General features: G+C 37.8%; 1 protein-coding gene and 1 non-coding gene across 7 annotated transcripts in view; both read right to left on the bottom strand.

Moving 5' to 3' along the window:
- Positions 1-19,573, bottom strand: part of LOC114239569 (zinc finger protein rotund) — a 225,790-nt gene that overhangs the window by 164,250 nt on the left and 41,967 nt on the right. Inside the window, exons 1-4 of one of the 6 annotated variants that reach the window (XM_089739663.1) lie at positions 8,188-8,556; positions 3,167-3,811; positions 2,748-2,847; positions 530-657 (exon numbers count right to left, since the gene is read on the bottom strand). In XM_089739663.1, the coding sequence (XP_089595789.1) occupies positions 530-657; positions 2,748-2,847; positions 3,167-3,661 (723 nt within the window). In that variant the 5' untranslated portion in view covers positions 3,662-3,811; positions 8,188-8,556. Of the gene's footprint in view, positions 1-529; positions 658-2,747; positions 2,848-3,166; positions 3,839-8,187; positions 8,557-19,573 lie in introns of those variants that run through there. The other 5 variants (XM_089739664.1, XM_089739665.1, XM_089739666.1 and 2 more) reach the window with 5 other exon arrangements.
- On the bottom strand, positions 10,972-11,044 carry TRNAM-CAU (transfer RNA methionine (anticodon CAU)). Its single transcript has one exon. It is a non-coding gene; the product is annotated as a tRNA-Met (tRNA).

The raw sequence follows: 19,573 nt of genomic DNA on the forward strand, positions 1-19,573 counted from the left end.
ACGCAAATTCTTTATTTACTTATTGATCCTGAGATTGTTGTTCTTTGTATCTACGTGAAAGACAAGGTACTTGCCAATATTATTGACTGGAATCGATTTAAGGCCTCTAATATATAATTCGTGAAATTATTGAGGACAAACAGCCGTAAATGTGCGGTTTGGTAAGGGAAAATTTTAGAAAAAGTATACGGTCCGGTAAGCATAGCCTTGGCAGTCATTTAGCTGATATTGTTTTCCATTATTAATGGCATCCCTCCTCTTTACAATTAAATAAACATGCGATCATTTCGCTTACATAAAAATTAAACCTCTTATTCGAACACATATTACTATGCGAATTTAGGTGAGACTTCGTTTAAAAGATAATGATCGTACTTGTCTTATCATAATAATATATTTAGTGGTCATTGGACGACGGCTTAAGCAGCTATGTATGTTTATATAAGCCGAGATACCATTGGCAGGTATGAGATGACGCTTCTGTTCTGAAATGTCTACAAAAAAACTTTATATTTTTGTATTTACTCACATCGACTCCGCCGTTATTCCATGGAGGCAGCGCGTAATGGGAGGGGTCATTGTGTCCCCCTCCCATGTGCTCTGCCATCACAGACATCCAGTGCACCAGACCTTGAGCCCCGCCGCCGCCTGTCGTGCCTGAAACAAGTAAGTTTGGATTGGATTTGGATACCCTTGCCAACCACTGGCCGGACATTCGTTCCATCCTCGGTGACTACCGAACTCTTAACCATCACCCAGCGAAATTTCATGAGACAGGGAGTCTCGATCGAGAGCGAAATGTAGTAACGGCCATCTTGGATAGAATCAATCCGACAATGTACTAGACTATTTTTTTACACTACATCTTTGCTTCATCCTGAAAGCAATTCGAAATCTTTTTTTTGCTTAGATGGGTGAACACAATATCTAATATCTAATATCCTGAGATCAGAGGTAACAGGTGCAATCGACCGGCTCAAATCAAAGAAGGCTCCCGGACCTGACGATATCACATCGGAGATCCTCAAGGCTCTTGGTGACAATGGCTTGGACGTACTCCATAAGATTTGCAATCACGTATGGCAAAACGGTGAATGGCCCAAAAACTGGACGCGGTCTGTAATTATCCCACTGCACAAGAAAGATTCAACTAGAAAATGTGATAATTACCGCACCCTGGCCCTCATCTCTCACGCTAGCAAAATTCTTTTGCATGTAATAAACAGCAGGGTTCGTTACTATTTGGACTGGCAGATCCCGCAGGAACAAGCTGGATTTGTAAAAGGCAAGGGCACGAGGGAGCAAATACTGAACGTGAGACAGATTGTGGAAAAGTGCTACGAATTCGACACGCCGGTCATCATGTGTTTCGTTGACTATAGTAAGGCTTTTGACTGTGTTGACTGGAACTGCTTGTGGGATGTCCTCACAGAGTTGGGGGTCCCTCGCCACCTTACTGCACTCCTTCAGTCATTATACTACAACAGCCAGGGAGTAGTGAGAATCGATAGGACTGCATCTGACTCGTTCAAATTTCACAAGGGCGTGCGGCAGGGCTGCATCCTGTCACCCATCCTGTTCAATATTTACGGCGAATACATCGTCAGGAAAACATGCGATGGATGGGATGGTGGTATTACCGTCGGAGGCTGTAAAATCTCTTACGCTACGCTGACGACACCACTCTCCTGGCAGCCAGCGAAATCGAGATGGGCAAGTTCTTGGACAGGATGGAGCGCATTAGCAAAGACCTCGGACTCGCGATAAACAGATCTAAAACAAAGGTCATGATCGTTGATCGCACAGGCAGACTGGAGCTCAGCGGTACACTTAATTTAGAAGTAACGGACAACTTTGTTTACCTGGGCTCCAACATCAGCAACAATGGCTCTTGTGAACCGGAAATTCGCAGACGGATTGGGATGGCAAAAGATGCCATGTCTCAGCTGGACAAAATATGGAAGGACAAAAATATCTCTATGAACACCAAGAGCAACCTAGTCCGCACACTAGTGTTTTCAATATTCATATACGGAGCAGAGACATGGACTATAAAGAAAGCTGACAGCAATCGGATTGATGCCTTCGAAATGTGGTGCTGGAGGAGGATGTTGGGTATTCCCTGGACCGCACGCCGCACCAATTTATCCATCCTAGCTCAGTTGAAGATCCGGACTAGACTCTCCACCATTTGCATGCGAAGGATTCTTGAATACTTTGGCCACATCGCAAGGAAAGACAGTGACAACTTAGAGAAATTGATGGTCACTGGAAAGGTCGAGGGTAAGCGACTAAGAGGCAGGAACCCGACCCGTTGGACGGAACAGATTCGTGCAGCCCTGGATACCACAGTGCACGATGCTCTGCACTCAGCTGCAGATAGGAACAGATGGCGGTGCACTATAAAAAACAATCTGTTTCAAGGCCATGACCACGACCCTCAGTAATGAGGAAACCGACGCAAGGAGGAGGAGGAGGGTGGACACAGCTCACAGCCCACCTGGTGTTAAGTGGTTACTGGAGCCCATAGACATCCACAACGTAAATGCGCCAACCACCTTGAGATATAAGTTCTAAGGTCTCAAGTAAGTTACAGCGGCTGCCCCACCCTTCAAACCGAAACGCATTATTGCTTCACGGCAGAAATAGGCAGGGTGGTGGCATGAAAAGTATTTTTTTTTTTAGAAAAAAAAAAATATATTTTATACTTTAATACAAAAATAAATCAAGATGTCGAAAGTACTGACCTGTTGGCACGGCGGCGGTTTGCGCGGTCTGCTGCTCCTGGCCCCCTCCACCGGTCACCCCCCCTCCGCTCCAAACAAACGCCGATGATGCACCCGCCTTCTGAAACAATCAGAATCTTGTATTACCATTGAAATTTAAAGAGATCTATTTAAATGTCTAGTATAATATCATTCGATTCCGTATTGCTATTCGAAATATTTAAAATAGAATGTAGTTCCAATTGGTTTAATTAGACAAATATTATTAGAAAGTTGGACTTATTGGAAGCTCCCAGCTGGAAGATCCCGAAAATTCTATCTGCCGATTTAATTATCTTATTTGTAATCTTGACGCAACTTCCAATACACAAACTTTTAGCCAATAATAACATGGATATTGCTTTAAAAAATCAGCCTGCCGCCCAAACTACGTTAATTACCTCACGCATTGTGTCGTTATTCTCTTCGTCAGATGTTTCGAACCCAAAACCATTGGCAAAGAACATGTTAGTCGGGTACAAAGGATAGCAATCTGCTACGTTTCTCCTTTTCTTGCCAAGACTGGCCAGGAAACTCTTATACAGCTGAGTAGGCAATAGGAACGGAGATCGACAATTCTGGAAGTCATCTTTGAACGCCAAATTTTGGGTTCTAAATGGATTTGCGAAATCAAACTCTGGTAGTAACTCTTTCTTGATGAAATCTGCAACTGGGTTGTACGATAGTGTATTTTCTGTATAATCTAAAGCTGTGTTAGTTGATTCATCATTAGGTCCATTGTTTTCTAGATCACTGGCTTCAGATATACAATCGCTTGAATTATTGCCGTCATTCTGATCAACTTTGTTGTCTTCATTTGTAAATTCTTCGAATTCTTTCTTCATTTGTAAGTCAATCGGACTTTTCAGGAATACGTTTGATAACTTCACCGACATTTTGTTTTATTGGCACTAACACTAATACAAATATAATGTTTAACTTTGATATAATTTTCTTTGAATATATAAATAAAAATAAATATTTCTTATTTTTTAATGTAGGTATTAATAGGAACTATCGTTGGGTAGGAAGTGCCTGGACTGTAGCTGTTGAAAGTAAAATATGTTTATTAATTCTGTTACACTATCAACGCTTCACCCGTTTCTTGGAATAACTGTAATTATTTGAGTTTTGATCGACACTATGCCACTTCTAGGCTTTACTACTCTGTATAGATGTGCTCACTGTATTATACAGTTATTTAAACAGTTAAAGATAGCTTGCCGAGGAAATAAAGAGTGATGCTCGAAATAAAATCAGAACCTAATGTCAAAAGTTATATGCGTTTTATAAAACGAATGTGTGAAAATTTTGCTTTTAAAACCTAATTGGTGCGACAGAATGCTTAGATTCCATTTAACTCTTATGTATATATTATTGTAACGCGCATTTCCAATCATACGAATCCACTTTGAAAAACATTTCATTGTGAAGGTAATTTTTTCGAAAATTGCATGATGCGACATTGCATGATGGACTGATTCCGCTTGTTTACCTGCAGTAGTCAGTTTAAGAGTTTTGCATTTGAGTATCCAATTAGATTGATAGTATCCAGTTAGAACATATTTTTGTTTATCTTATAAGATTCCTATACGAACTAAAGTTAGTCACTTTTTTTTTTAATTTTTTTTTCTTCCTGCATGTTCATTGTTAGCTAAGGGGCTAAGCTACGTTCGGACCCAGGTCCCATTACACTGGTCATCTGTCAAATGCAACAATATTCAATAACTCTAGCATATTTTATAAGCATTGTTAAAAAGACAACAAGCATTATTTGTGTTGTATTTTATTTATGATTTTCTTCATTGCCCTTGTAGGCGGACGAGCATACGGCCCACCTGTTGGTGAGTTTTAATTTTATTTTTTTATTTTTATTACACGATGTTATTCCTTCACCGTGGAAGTCAATCGTGAACATTTGTTGAGTACGTATTTCATCAGAAAAATTGGTACCCGCCTGGGATTCGAAGACCGGTGCATCGCTCAACACGAATGCACTAGACGTCTTATCCTTTAGGCCACGACGACTTTTAAAAGTATTGCCATCGCCCGTGGAGTTCAGCAATGCCCGGGGCAGAGCGAAGCCGCTGTCTACCGTTAAGTACTCTCCACAAGCCTCGTTTGAAGAAGGACAAGTCTTAGCGCTCGGGAAACACCGTGGAGGGGAGCTCATTCCAAATCCGGATGGTACGTGGAGTTGTTAATATATTATCCGAAATTTGTTTAATTTCTACTTATATTCTATAATTTCTATTTGTTGTATAATTTGTTCTTTGATATATGATGTGTTTCGTTTAATTTTAATTTTAATAACCGAATCTTTGTTTGGTTAAATACACCGTAATTCAACTTTACTTTGAAGGGATCGCCTTAACTCACTATCTTTACTTTAACATATCTACTTTGAATAGTTAATTACTATCCCGATTTATCGATTTACCAGCATTGAACGAATACATTAATTAAGTGTTGGTATATAAAAATAGGATACATAAAAATAAAATAATAATAATAATCTGCCAGAACGCAAGTAATAATAAAATAATAATAATAATAAAATAATTTTTACGCTTAATTTTTTTTTCGCGTTAGTCAATATAATTTTCTGCAAATTAGACATTAATTAGCAAAATAATATTTTTTTATTGCTTAGAAAGGGTGGACGAGCTCACAGCCCACCTCCTGTTAAGTGGTTACCAGAGCCCATCGACATCTACAACGTAAATGTGCCACCCTCCTTAAGATATAAGTCCTAAGGTCTAAGTATAGTTACAACGGCTGCCCCACCCTTCAAACCGAAACGCATTACTGCTTCACGGCAGAAATAGGCAGGGTGGTGGTACATACCATGCGGGCTCAAAAGAGGTCCTACCACCAGTAATAACAAAATAATATGTCGAGGAATAACACCTTAATCGTCCGCGAACAAAAAAACAGTGGAGTATTCGTTAAGAATAATGAGATTAAAATAATAATAATAAAAAATCGGTTGTCTGTAAAGTCGGTTTACTGACAATAGTTGAACGTGACAACGTCATAAGAAAATACGCCTCAGAGCGAGGTAACGCCGCATGAGTCATGTTTTTTCGTGCGTGCAGCCGGCTCCATCGAATTATAAGACGTTGTCACGTCAAAAACTAAAAACAAATGCCTGATTTGTTTTGCTACAGGTAACGCATTTACAGGCGAGCCTGCGTGGATAGATACCACTCTCTTGCCTATTTCTATCACGAAGCCATCAAGCAAATAGATTGGAACACATCCGTCACAGAATATAATTTGGCGGCAGTTACATTGCGCTGTTTACGAGCTTCGGTTACCACTTAACAACAGGTGAGCTGTCCATTAGTAATGTTGGAAAAACCATTTGGAAATGACTGAAACTAGGTCACAAGCTATATTGGGCTAAAAATGTTTGTCACCCTAAAAATATCTAGACGACCTGCATACTTAAATAAAAATCTTACTCGTATCGATTCTTTCGATGCTCGTATTAGAAGGGAATTGTTTTTTTTTATGTTACAACAATTGCTTGGCAAGTGATACTAAAATATGCCATCCGACATACCCGATCCTGTAGACCGAATGATAAATAGTCGACGTCGCCCAAAACACGTCATTGCGGATCCTCTCGATCCATTAACGGTGCTTTTAGGTACCACTAGCACCGGTCACGGGCTCGACGGGCGAATTAACGGGCAACAAGGGTAGGCATTTACAATGAGAATTTAATGAAGATCCGATTCTCAATCTAAGCACTGTCAGATAAAAAAATGGACATTTCGTACAAGAAACACTATTGACATCCAAAGTATGAAAGTATTGTCATTACAGAACTTCCCATAGACACAGCCCACTGAGTTTCTCGCCGGATCTTCTCAGTGGGTCGCGTTTCCGATCCGATGGTAGATTCTGCGAAGCACTGCTCTTCCTAGGGTCAGCGTTAGCAACACTCCGGTTTGAGCCCCGTGAGCTCACCTACTAGTTAAGGTTACGCTGAAACAGCCTCTCAAGGCTATCAGATTAGGTAGAAAAAAAAAAGAGAAATACGGACCCAATCTTGAATAACTAGATCAAAAGCTAGAAAGAGATCGCGGGGACGAAGTTAATGCATTGGTTTCACCAGGTCCACATCATCCTCGATCCCACAGTCTACAATGCACTCAGAGTAGTAGATGACAGGGTGAGATGGCTTAACATCGTGAGGACGACATTCATTGATGGAGGTGATCACGACCCTCAGACACTTTTTACTGGTGGTAGGACCTCTTGTGAGTCCGCGCGGGTGGGTACCATCGCCCTGCCTATTTCCGCCGTGAAGCAGTAATGCGCTTCGGTTTAAAGGGTGCATTGTAACTATACTGAGACCTTAGAACTTATATCTCAAGGTGGGTGGCGCATTTACGTTGTAGATGTCTATGGGCTCCAGTAACCACTTAACACCAGGTGGGCTGTGAGCTCGTCCACCCATCTAAGCAATAAAAAAAAAGACATGGGGAGCACGACTGAACTAAGGGTAACAATCTACACTATGGTATCCTTTATTTATAATTTGATGGTCAAGCTTATTGATCATCATTTCAGTCACACAACTTTACTGTGTGCTTATAATTCGATTTTGTTGATTCAAATGATTTTACTCTTTAATTCATTATTCACTGTCATGTTCATTAATAATGTCATGATTAGGTCATTAGGCCATAGAACAAATATTTAGCCTTCAAAAATATCGGCAGACAAGGTAACTTTTAATAATAATATTAAAAAATAAAATGAATTTACGGTTATTAAATGTGAATTTCTAATAAGCAATAAAGCTCCTATTGTAAGCTATTTTTGCTATATAAGATTCTGTACAAGAAAGAGTTTTTACAAAAAAGGATTATCATCAAACAAGAAATTTTGCACAGTTTCTTGTTGGAATTTGTTTATATTATAAGAATGTGGATTGGATAATTTTCCGTTCAATCTGAAAATAATGCTTGCTAAATGGTGATAAAAAGTGGATTGGAAAAAACAATGACGCCCATAATATTATTATGCCTAATAATTTAAAAGCGCTTCAAAGATTTACATGTAATGTAATTTGAAGTTAAATATATAAATATGAAACATAATGCCACTGTTGTAACGGAAGCAAGGAATACTAATATCTCGTGCAAAATCATTTTGAATTAAAACAAATCTTCACTATGGAAATGTTTCGCAACAATACAAACAATCATTTGAATGTTTTGTTTATTGTTTATGTAAATAACGAAAATCAATCGAAACAAACATAAAATAATTAAACAATACACAAGATAATTAAATTTGTAATTACGGACGTTTTGAAGTTAGCATGAGTCGCAATCGTATGCCGCGAATATTATCACGCGAACGTAATGTTCACAGCTCTGTGACAACGCACACAGATACTCACACATACGGACACTCATTAAACGAACACATTTACATCACTAATTCGGTAAACACGCGCTTTAAGCCTCGAGTCGGCGACCAAAGACAAAAATTTTCAATTAAACGTTAATTTCAATCGATCACTAATCAGCTATTTGGCGCGAACGACATTTTTTCATCTTAGCACCGACGGCTTTTTTTGTTGTTCAAAATTCATTTCAAATTCGGAACGCATTTTTCGAAGCGGGTGAAGCGTTTTGAATGTAGCACCGCGACAAATCAATTGATTCGTTTTTTGAATTCCCTACTATTATTATTGTTTATGGAATATTTTTTTCGAATTTCAAAAAATTTCAGAACGAGCAGTCTTTACCGCGAGGTATTCGCTGTGGAACTCTTCCCGTGAGGTTGCTGCAAGGAAAAGCATTTTCGCAACACATAGAAGGGTTTCTTAGGCACACATGTGCTCGGGTTCATGTATTATAACGTTCGTGTGTCTAGACTGGAAACGTATTATCAATGTGTGCGTCGACTAGCATGTTAGTGTGTGTATTTTACGACTATGAGTGCATCCCTTTCGAGCTGCATGCAATTTATATGTGTGCACTTTTTTTTTTCTAAAAGTAGACTCGTTTCGTGAAGCTCGAGCGTGTGTGAGTGCGCTATATAAAGTGTTCCATATTCGAACTTATTCTATGTGTGCTAAGATTTATTCTCGTTTGATTTATGCACATGTATTTTTCAGTTTTATATCGGCGATATGAGAATCTTGGATGGCAAAGAAAATGTAGGAGGAATAAAAAAGCATGCACTATATATTTCCAGGTAGACACATTTTCTTTAACCCATTTATGGGAGGTTTTTGAGTGTGTGCATAGGGGGGTCGGGGTTGAACGGCACAGGGGGGGAACATATAAAAATGATAACGCATTGCAAGACGGCAGCTTTTATGGTTTTCCTTTTTTTAATGTATTTTTTATTGAAGTGATGAGAGTGCACGTCTGAAATATTTATTTGAAAATTTTAGCCATCTTGATAACTTTTTTAAGACTTTAATCCCGTTCTATTCATAGCTACATAGCGCCTTATGCATCTATTAAAACACATCTCCTTCGCATCCTATATGAAACGGTCAAGCCTGTGATTGTTCGATGTTAATTTCTAAACTTTTTTTTTTATTACTTAGATGGGTGGACGAGCTCACAGCCTACCTGGTGTTAAATGGTCACCGAAGCCCATAGACATCTACAACGTAAATGCGCCACCCACCTTGAGATATAAGTTCCAAGGTCTCAGTATAGTTACTCTTCAAACCGAAACGCGTTACTGCTTCACGGCACTAATAGGCGGGGGTGTGGTACCTACCCGCGCGGACTCTCAAGAGGTCCTGCCACCTCATTCATTCTCATCATTAACATCCCCGCAAGTGATGTAGTGAGTCCAACACTCATATAAATATTATAGCCTAAATATTATAGCCCATTAAGTACATGTATTTTCTACACGGATACCAAGTTTCAAGTCAATCGGATGCTTGGTTCAATAGTTATAACGGAACATCCCTAAAAACCACTGTAGATTTATATATTAGTATAGATATTGATATAGAAGATTATGGTATCATCTCGAATAATTCCTCAATCATTCCTAAGTCTCTCTTTACCAATGCTTAAACCACTTAAACCCCGTACTGGCAAGCGCAGTATAAGACGGCCCTCTACTAGTTACTCTACCAGTACGTTGGATGCAAGTGACAACGGACCGGTAGCACTGGACATCAGTTGGAGATGCCTAAGTTCAGCAGTGGACAGTAGACAGGCTGAGATTATGAAACTACGGTATAAATTCATATTACGGGTAGAAAACATTTTGTTAATCAAGGGTGTGTTCGGAAAAAAATGCATAGTTACATGAGGGAGCTCTAGGTTCACCCGTTAGTAGCGTTTACCGGCGCCCATAGACATCAACAAAATCAATGGCGCTACCCACATCGAGACATCATGGAAGCCTCAATTATATCGTATAATGGCTAGACTATAACTATACTTGAGACCTTAGAACTTATATCTCAAGGTGGGTGGCGCATTTACTTTATAGATGTCTATGGGCTCCAGTAACCACTTAACACCAGGTGGGCTGTGAGCTCGTCCACCCATCTAAGCAAACAAAAATGGTTATCTCTTTTTAGCTTTTTTATTGCTTAGTTGGGTGGACGAGCTCACGGCCCATCTGGTTTTAAGTGGCTGACGGAGCCCATAGACATCTATAACGTAAATACCGCCCTCCACTAAGATGGTTTATGTCTTAGAGACATGAATTCTAAGACAGAGTTTTTTAGTACAACGGCTACCCCACCCTTTAAAGCTGTATGCGCGACTGTTTCGCGGTAGAAACAGATAGTTACAATACTCTTAACCTAGCATAAGTAAATCTAGGCTGGTAGTCGCAGTCTGGTGGTGCAAAACTCAGAGAGCGCTGCTGCTCATTCTCCGATCAAACTCTTAGACGCCCTTTGTGATACTCTCGGGAAAAGATTAGGTGGTGTTAAACTAAGCTGAGACCAGAGAACATATTATCTTGATGCTTGGTGATGTATCTACGATCGTTTTCATAGTGCATCTTAAGATCCGAAGTGAATAAAATAAAGTCGGCGTACAAAAAAAACCCCTCAAGGATTCACTTAAAAGTGTGTAATGATTTCTTGAAGTTTTTTTTTTCAAAAATATTCATTCCATATTCCAAATTTATTATTATTTACTGCAATGCACCATTTTAAATGGCGACAGGAAAATGACACAAAAAACGATGCCCCGGGTGAGGATCGAACTCACGACCTTAAGATTATGAGACTTACGCGCTGCCTACTGCGCTACCGAGGCCGACAGCTTTGTGTGCAAAAATAAGAATCACTTCTGAAAGATGACTTATAATAAATACTTTTTTTCGATAGAAATGTTGTTTTCATAATTATTCTAAGCATTTTTTCTCACAATTTTCCAATTTCGCTCACTAGTTCGATATGTGGACAGTTTTAGGAACCGAACATAATAAATTAAGTATATGTGTACACAGAAAAAAAAACGTAAAATGCAAGTAAAAATGTATATCCATATACATACATAATACATATAAAAGCAACAAAATTATTCTCAAGACTGCGCTACACAGGTGCGCTTTCCCTGTGTTTTGTTTGTGTGCGTCGGAACAGAGCTTACAACGGAGCGGTTAGTCGTATTTAAAAAAATTATTTAGGATCAAATTTAATTAAAACCACTTTTAATATTACTTTTCTGATATGTCTGAATTGTTCCACTCGAAAACTGTAAAGCATTTGAAATATTAGAGAACTTGCGGCGCAGCTATTGGCGCCTTAATTGGCTCCTGAGTTCGTTTCCCAGACCGAACGAACTCTTTATCTCAATGTTTACTATCTATAAATATGTTTATTTATGGTACTTCATGTAAAGTTTACATTGGGGGAATTAATGCCTAAGGCATTGTCTATCAGTCAACCAAAGGTGTAGAGAAAATAGGGGTAGGTGCAATGAAATCTATATTAAATTAAAAATATATACGTACCATACATAAACGTAAATTTAAATACATATATGCACAAATACACTTACACAAATACATACATATACATATATAAATATAAAATAATAATAACGTATAAATATATGAATATTTATACGTATTTAAGTTTATACCTATGAGTTCCCAGATACAGAGAATCCTAGTTTGGGACCAGAAGTGTGCAATTTCCACGATTAGTTATTATAAAAAATTGCGTTCTTATAACGACGTGCACGTACATGACAATGACATTGTATTTCTTGGCTCTATTGTCTTTTGATGAATGCGCTGAAACATGCAAAGCCTCAGAGATAGCATCTTAACCGACAAAGATCGTCAAAAATTAAATTATTTTAATAGACCTAAAATTTATCAACATAAACCGTCTCTACTCCTTCTTCTGTTAGGTATTCCTAGACCAAAATAGGTGACGCTCTGCATGTGAGCGTATCCAGCTTCAGTTCTAAAATACAGGGATATTAGATAAAGCACTAAGCTAGAATAGCCTTCGTTTCCCAAGTTAATCCCAGTTGGTACTTTCATTTGGACTCGATTGCATTGGAGTGCTGGCTGTATGTACTGCGTGAGGTTTTATTAATTTTCCATTTTGGAACTAATTTACTGATTTGAATTTTAAAAAAGAATACCGTGTTTCAACTTTAAAATCGGAAAACATATGGAATATTTGAAATAAATAAAAAAAATCAAAAGAAAACTTAATATTGATTTGTTTTTTTTTTTTTCCTGCCTTAGCTGATAGCCTTGAGAGGCTATTTCAGCTTCGCCCTAACGTTTGTAGGTGAGCTCGCGGGGCTCAACCGGAGAGTTGCTAACACTGACCCTAGCAAGAGTAGTGCTTCGCAGAATCTACCACCGGATCGGAAAGGCGACCCACTGAGAAGATCCGGCGAGAAACTCAGTGGGCTGTGTCTATGGGAAGTTCTGTAATGACAATACTTTCATACTTTGGATGTCAATAGTGTTTCTTGTACGAAATGTCCATTTTTTTATCTGACAGTGCTTAGATTGAGAATCGGATCTTCATTAAATTCTCATTGTAAATGCCTACCCTTGTTGGTAGATTCTAAAGGTCGTGTTAAAAATCACTAGTTTTAGACCTGCCTGGGTAGGTACCACCGTCCTGGTTATATCCGCTACGCATCAGGTATACGATGTAACTGAGACCTCTGCCTCATGTTTTGATGTCTACGGGATCTGGTAGCCACTCAACACTAGGCAAGCCGTGAGCTCGTTCACTCATGGAAGAAACGAATAAAAACAGAAAAATAAAAATATCCTTTGTTTCCATTAAAAAATATTTTCAATTCTAGTATATAATAAAATATAATCCTCGCGCACACACACATACGAGTCACGTGTACACTACGATCCGAACTCATATCACACATACGCCCTTATAGCTTGAGCGACTTGAGAATACACTTCGAGACAAAAAAATGACTAAAATTTATTAATATTTGGTAGACATTTTTTTTTCATTATTGATATAATTTTTTTTGACGTGTGTTCAATTTGCTATGAGACGCCCACGATGAAAAGTATGCGGTATAGAAAGTTATCAACATAGCACAGCGGATTAGTAAGCTGAAGTGGTAATAGGCTGGCCGGAGAACCGAAAACCGTTGGAGTAAATGTGTTTTTGAGTGGAGTTCGCGAACTGGCAGACGTAGTACAGGACGCCCTCAGGCTGGGTGGAGTGACTGACGATCTATGCAGGGTGGCTGGTAAGAGTTGCATCTGAGAAGCCCAGGATCGTGCTCAGTGGCATGCCATTGGAGGGGCCTATATGTCCAGCAGTGAACTGCTATAGGCTGATGATGATGACGATGATGATAGAAAGTTAATGCGTGATCGCTTTTGTTCATATAAATTAACTAGCTGTACCCGTCCGCCTTGTTGGGCTTTTAAAATTAACATTAGTATTTCTCACCCGCACAAAGATTCTCATCATTAACGCCCCCACAACTAGTGTAGGGAGTCCAACACTTATATAAATATTAGCCTATCCATTAAGTACATGAACTTTCTACATGGATACAGAGTTTCAAGTCAAGATGCATAGTTCAGTAGTTATAACGGAACATCCGGAAAAACAACTGTAGATTTTTATATTAGTATAGACAAGGAAAACTATTTTTAGGGTTTACATTAAAGTTTTTTATTCTCATTACATTGTTTCAGGTGTCGCAAATGCTTTACACTTTTTGTGGTCACGTAAACCCACAAATTTTCGTAATCCGTGACCATTTTGTTCGCGACACGTGGAAACCGAAGAAAATACCAAGAAATTTAATCTTGAAGTAGATCAATTGGAGGATCTTAGTCTACGGACTTCTGTTCTTACTGACTTTTGTTGATCCACCTGGGGAATGTTCTAGAGAACTATTTCAGACGATCCCATATTTCCATTTTACCATACACCGTCAGAGTCGAATTCATCTATACTACCTGGAAACACTCCGATAATCACTGTCCGTTTCCATAGATCTTCTTGCCATATATTCGTTTAGCTTTGGAACAAACACAGCTCTACGATGTTTTCCGCGTCCTGGGAAGGCATAGCATGATCAACACCAATATTAGAGCCACACACAAGTCGTTTTTTGACTATGATGAATATTTTCATACCACACTTGAAGAAAGACTAAAATTGACACTCAATGTCATAAGCGGGATGTTATCTTTAGGGAAAAGGTAACAAAGATTTGAACATAATTTCATCAGCTTATGCAAGTATGCCGTATCATCCAATTAGGTATCAAGTAAAGTATCGATAGCCAAACTAATTAATCATATTTGTAGCTATAAATTAGTAATGTTGCATGTACAGACAGTGTGTGTTCATGCGTTAAAACCGTAAATGCCTTATCAACGATATTATCATTATTAATTCGATTGAAATGATATCGCAGTGTAAGATTTCTCTTTGCTTAGAGATCTACCATTATAATCTTATACCTTTAAACGAGCAATTCTTGTATATAATCTGAATCTCGGAAACTGCTCCAACGATTTTCATAAAATTTAGTATACAGGTGATTTCGGGGGCGATAAATCGATCTAGTTACAATTTATTTTCAAAAAAGGTTGTTTTATTCGTTATTTCTATAATCAACTCTTCCCGACATCTATTGGCGAATAATAATACTATTTCTCTTAATTGAGGGCAACTAACCGCTTTAAAGACACAACAAGAAGGCGCTATCAAAAAAAAACCGAGCAAAGCTCCGTCATCATCTAGTGATGATTATCACTTAAAATACGATGATAAGGCCCCTACCTTCTGTACGACATTGCACAGGTAATTAAAAGGGGATTTATAGTTTCTATATATCTATCTATCTATATATATTATAGATCATATTAAGCTAGATTCGCGAGTGTATATCGAGCTTGAAGAAGTAAGCTAGGGGAAATTAATGTCATGACATCTATGTGCCATCTATAACCACTAAAATCTCGGTAGGCTGTACAAACGTCAACAGACACGTATGAAAAAAAAATCGTCCGGGACAACACGTATACGACACGACATGATACGATACAATTCGGACATCCGTATACGAGAGGTCGGCATAATATACTGACAATAAAAACGCGAGATTAAGCCGTAAAATTAGTTTTAATTATGTCTAGGGCTCGTCAAAATCGAAGTTGCTCGAATCATCGAAGCCATTAATAAGCTCGTTTTGCGTACTTATGTAGTTTAAAAAGCAGCTGCTTGACTCCAGAACTATAAACAACCATTTTATCCTCTCATAAATAGCTTGGGATTTTTTTCATACTTTACGCTGGGTGACAAGAAGCAGCTTGAATGCCTGCATTTATTTATTTATTATTATTGATTTATTTATTACTGAAAGTGGCACCTGTGACAGAGAAGCTGAGGAGTGCGCGTTTGGGATGGTATGGACATGTGATGAGACGAAATGAAAATGAGGTTGGTAAGAGAGTGTTAACTATGAATGTGGAAGGATATAGAGGAAGAGGTAGACCTAAGAAGAAATGGATAGATTGTGTGAAAGACGATATGGGTAAGAGGGGAGTGAGCGAAGAAATGGTATATGATAGAAGAGTGTGAAAGGGGAAAACATGTTGCGTCGACCCCAGGTGACTGGGAGAAGGGCAGGATAATGATGATTGATTTATTTATTACTAGCGGCCCGTTCCAGCTTCGCTCGGGTCTTTAATAAAAAATTCCAAATTAACAATCATAATACACACACATCAATCCTTCTATTTGCGTCGGCTTACTAAAAAAAGAAAATTATAAACATAGTTTTGAATAACCTTGGGTTACATTATTGGACTTTTAGCAGGGATCCCTATTAAAAAAAAAACAAAAGAATATAGTCTATGTCACTCGGGGATACTGTAGCTTCCAAAGAATGAAAGAATTTTTCAAATTGGTCAGTAGTATAGTAACTATACTGAGACCAAAGAACTTATATCTCAAGGTGGGTGGCGCATTTACGTTGTAGATGTCTATGGGCTCCAGTAACCACTTAATACCAGGTGGGCTGTGAGCTCGTCCACCCATCTAAGCAATAAAAAAAAATATCGGAGTCTATTCAATACAAACGAACAAACAAATCTTTCCTCTTTATAATCTAATAACTATATATAAAATTCTCGTGTCACAATGTTCGTTCCCATACTCCTCCGAAACCGCTTGATCGATTCTCATGAAATTTTTTATGCATATTCAGTAAGCTTGAGAATCGGCTACTATCTATTTTTCATACCCCTAAGTGATTAGGGTTGTCCACCCCTAACCTATTTTTTTTTTGAATATTTTTTTTGTTATAATGAGGTATTATGTGGTTGACTGAGGTTTTGTTATTTTTATTATATATTCCCTCATCGTTCACAGCACTACATACTTCTTTCACTCATTTACCACATCCTTACACACTTACAATAAGATAGTTTTTTTTTCTACACTAGAAATTTCCTAGAAATCTTATATATGGCAAAACAATGTTTGCCGGGTCAGCTAGTATTAGTATAGAAACATTATTATTAACGTTGTTATTACTATCAATAACAACGTTAATAAAGTTTCAACTTCTACTTAGGCTCAGCACTTGTGGGCATACCTAGTGTGGTATAGGTACGAAATATAAATTCTAGAAAAAGGTGAAAGTTGGCAACAAATACCTGTAAAATGTTGATTGCGATATGATACTCTTAATTTACTACATTGAGGAAAGCTTTGATACCCTAAATCAATATAAAATTACGTATTACGAATTCAAAGAATAAAAATTTAAAATTATAAATTCGAATCATTCCTTTTAATATGTCTTGCACTGTAAGGCGGAGGTACGGTCCGAAAATACATGAAAAATTCAATGAATTTATTTCAGTACTTTCCTTTAGTATTACTTCAGTTCTACACAAAGACTTCTTTTATATAGAATTTATATCATTATAAGATGTTTGCTTTTTTTTATAGCCAAATCGTACAAACAGTGTGTTCAATTCAATTCAATCAATCAATCAATTGCTCACTTATGGTAGCTTATCTTGATGTCTAATGTTACTGTCAGTGTAAATCCAATCCTCAAACATCTTCGTATCATTTTAGATTGTAGATTGTCTGTGCCTCTGTCTTTGGATAAGTTAAAGAACGATCAACCTTCATTAGCTGATCCACATAATCCTTGATCTTGAAAAGCAAAAATACTCACTAAATTAAGTAAGGCGTGAAATAAAAACTTTTCTAATGTAATTTGAATGAACGATGACATAGTTATTAAAAATAATATGCTTATTGAATCACTGTATTAGACCCAGTCATCACTGAGTTAGTATGACAAATAATGGAACATCTATTCATATGGTAGATACGAGATTCATTGAACCGGTCACCGTCCTCGCCAAGCTCGTCGATTACGACGAAGAGTTCGGCGAGCGAACTAACCCATAGACAGAGCCCACTGAGTTTCTCGCCGGATCTTCTCAGTGGGTCGCGATTCCGAGCCGGTGGTAGATTCTGCGAAGCACTGCTCTAGCTAGGGCTAGTGTTAGCAAATTTTCTCAGGTTGAGCCCGTGAGCTCACCTATCCGTTTGGCGTAGCTGGAATAGCCTCTCAAGGCTATCAGCTTAGGCAGGAAAAAAAAAGAGAGAGATACAACTACGCTGTAGCTTAACATGAAACTTTGCAATATCTGTGGGTAGATCTCAGAAATAGACATTGGGAGTCAACAGCGAATAGGTAGGGGCAAAAAATTACAAAAGCATAGACAATTATGACGAGGAGCAAGAAAAAAATATTTAAGATCTATGTTTTGCTGAAATAACATTCATTCCACAGATAACAATTGTTAGTTCAAGCGTTCAAAGAAACATCGTCCTTAACGGTAACACATTAGAACCAATTTGAAATGTTCTATCGTAATATGAAAAATAGTTAAAAAGTACAGTTTGATAAATCTATTTAATGTTAACTTTTTTCTTTCAGACTCGATAAAGTTACGGTCTAATTCATTCTAAGCTGTGACGTTGCCCAATTTTCGCCCAATGTATAATGGTATTAAATGCAATAAATATAAATCTAATAACTAATATGTCACTTTGTCTCTAACTGGTGGTAGGGTGTTTTGTGAGTCCGCACAAGCAGGTACCACCACCACCTTGCCTATTTCTGCCGTGGCAAAATCTTTTACATCAATATTTATTGTACGCCAGTACCAGTACCAGTCTATGTTAAATTCTTCTGCTTCTGTATCGTTCCCTCACTGCTGAGGATCGCGACCACATGTAACGTTCTTCCATTGTGTTCGATCATGGCGGTATGGACCGCATGGTACAGACTACCACCAAGTGCTTTCCTTACTAGATCTGACCATCTGGCTGGTGTTCTTACCACGACGCGCTTGCCCTCTATGCGACCCACAATTATGAGCTTCTCTAATTCATGTCTGGCAGACCGAATGATGTGTCCGAAGAAGCTCATAACGCGTTCCCGGCAGATGGAAGAGAGCCTTTTTCGGATGTTTAGCTCCCTTAGAATGTTAAATTAGATTAAGTGAAACCTTATTTATCTATATATTAATACGTGAAGCAAAAACTTTGTATCCCTTTGTACGAAAATTGCGCGGACGAAGGAATATGAAATTTCCCACACTTATAGAGAATATAGAGAAGGGGTGCACAATGCTAATATTTTTTTAAAATAACGCATAAAAGATACATTAAATCAATAAAGAAAACATTACACACACTACCATGTATTTGACACATACACGCATGCATACTATTTGTTTATTGTCAAACTTTTCTTATTGCATAGTGTATGGTCAAATTCAGAGATTAAATATTGTTTGTCTTTGTTAATATTTGTCTAAAGTGTAGTCTTGGCGAAATCTGTGAATATAGAAGTATAATAAATAGTTTTTTATAATAGAACCATAATAATGTTCAAACTTATAATTTCAATTCATTATAGTCGAATTTCGACTACTGCGGGGCCACTAGTTAAAATAAAACAACGTATTTAAAGAATAACGTGAAATAGACTAATATACAATTCGTACATACGTAAATACATAAATCTCCGTAAAACTTTGACTTCAGTCACATGAAATTTACGTAATTTTTTTGTTCTTGTTTTGCGGACCGTACCCCGTCTTCCGCTATAACTTATAGTTTCGGATAATGCACGAGAGAAGTTACGGTATGAAATATATTGCTTATATGATACATTTTTATGTTCTATTTCATAAAAAAAAGGTTTAAAAATCGAAAAGTGATTGCTGTGATTGAATTATGTATATATTCCTATTTATATCAAGCTGTTAATACT

Source organism: Bombyx mandarina, chromosome A1, assembly GCF_030267445.1.
Source record: "Bombyx mandarina strain Sakado chromosome A1, ASM3026744v2".
Lineage (NCBI taxonomy): Eukaryota > Metazoa > Arthropoda > Insecta > Lepidoptera > Bombycidae > Bombyx > Bombyx mandarina.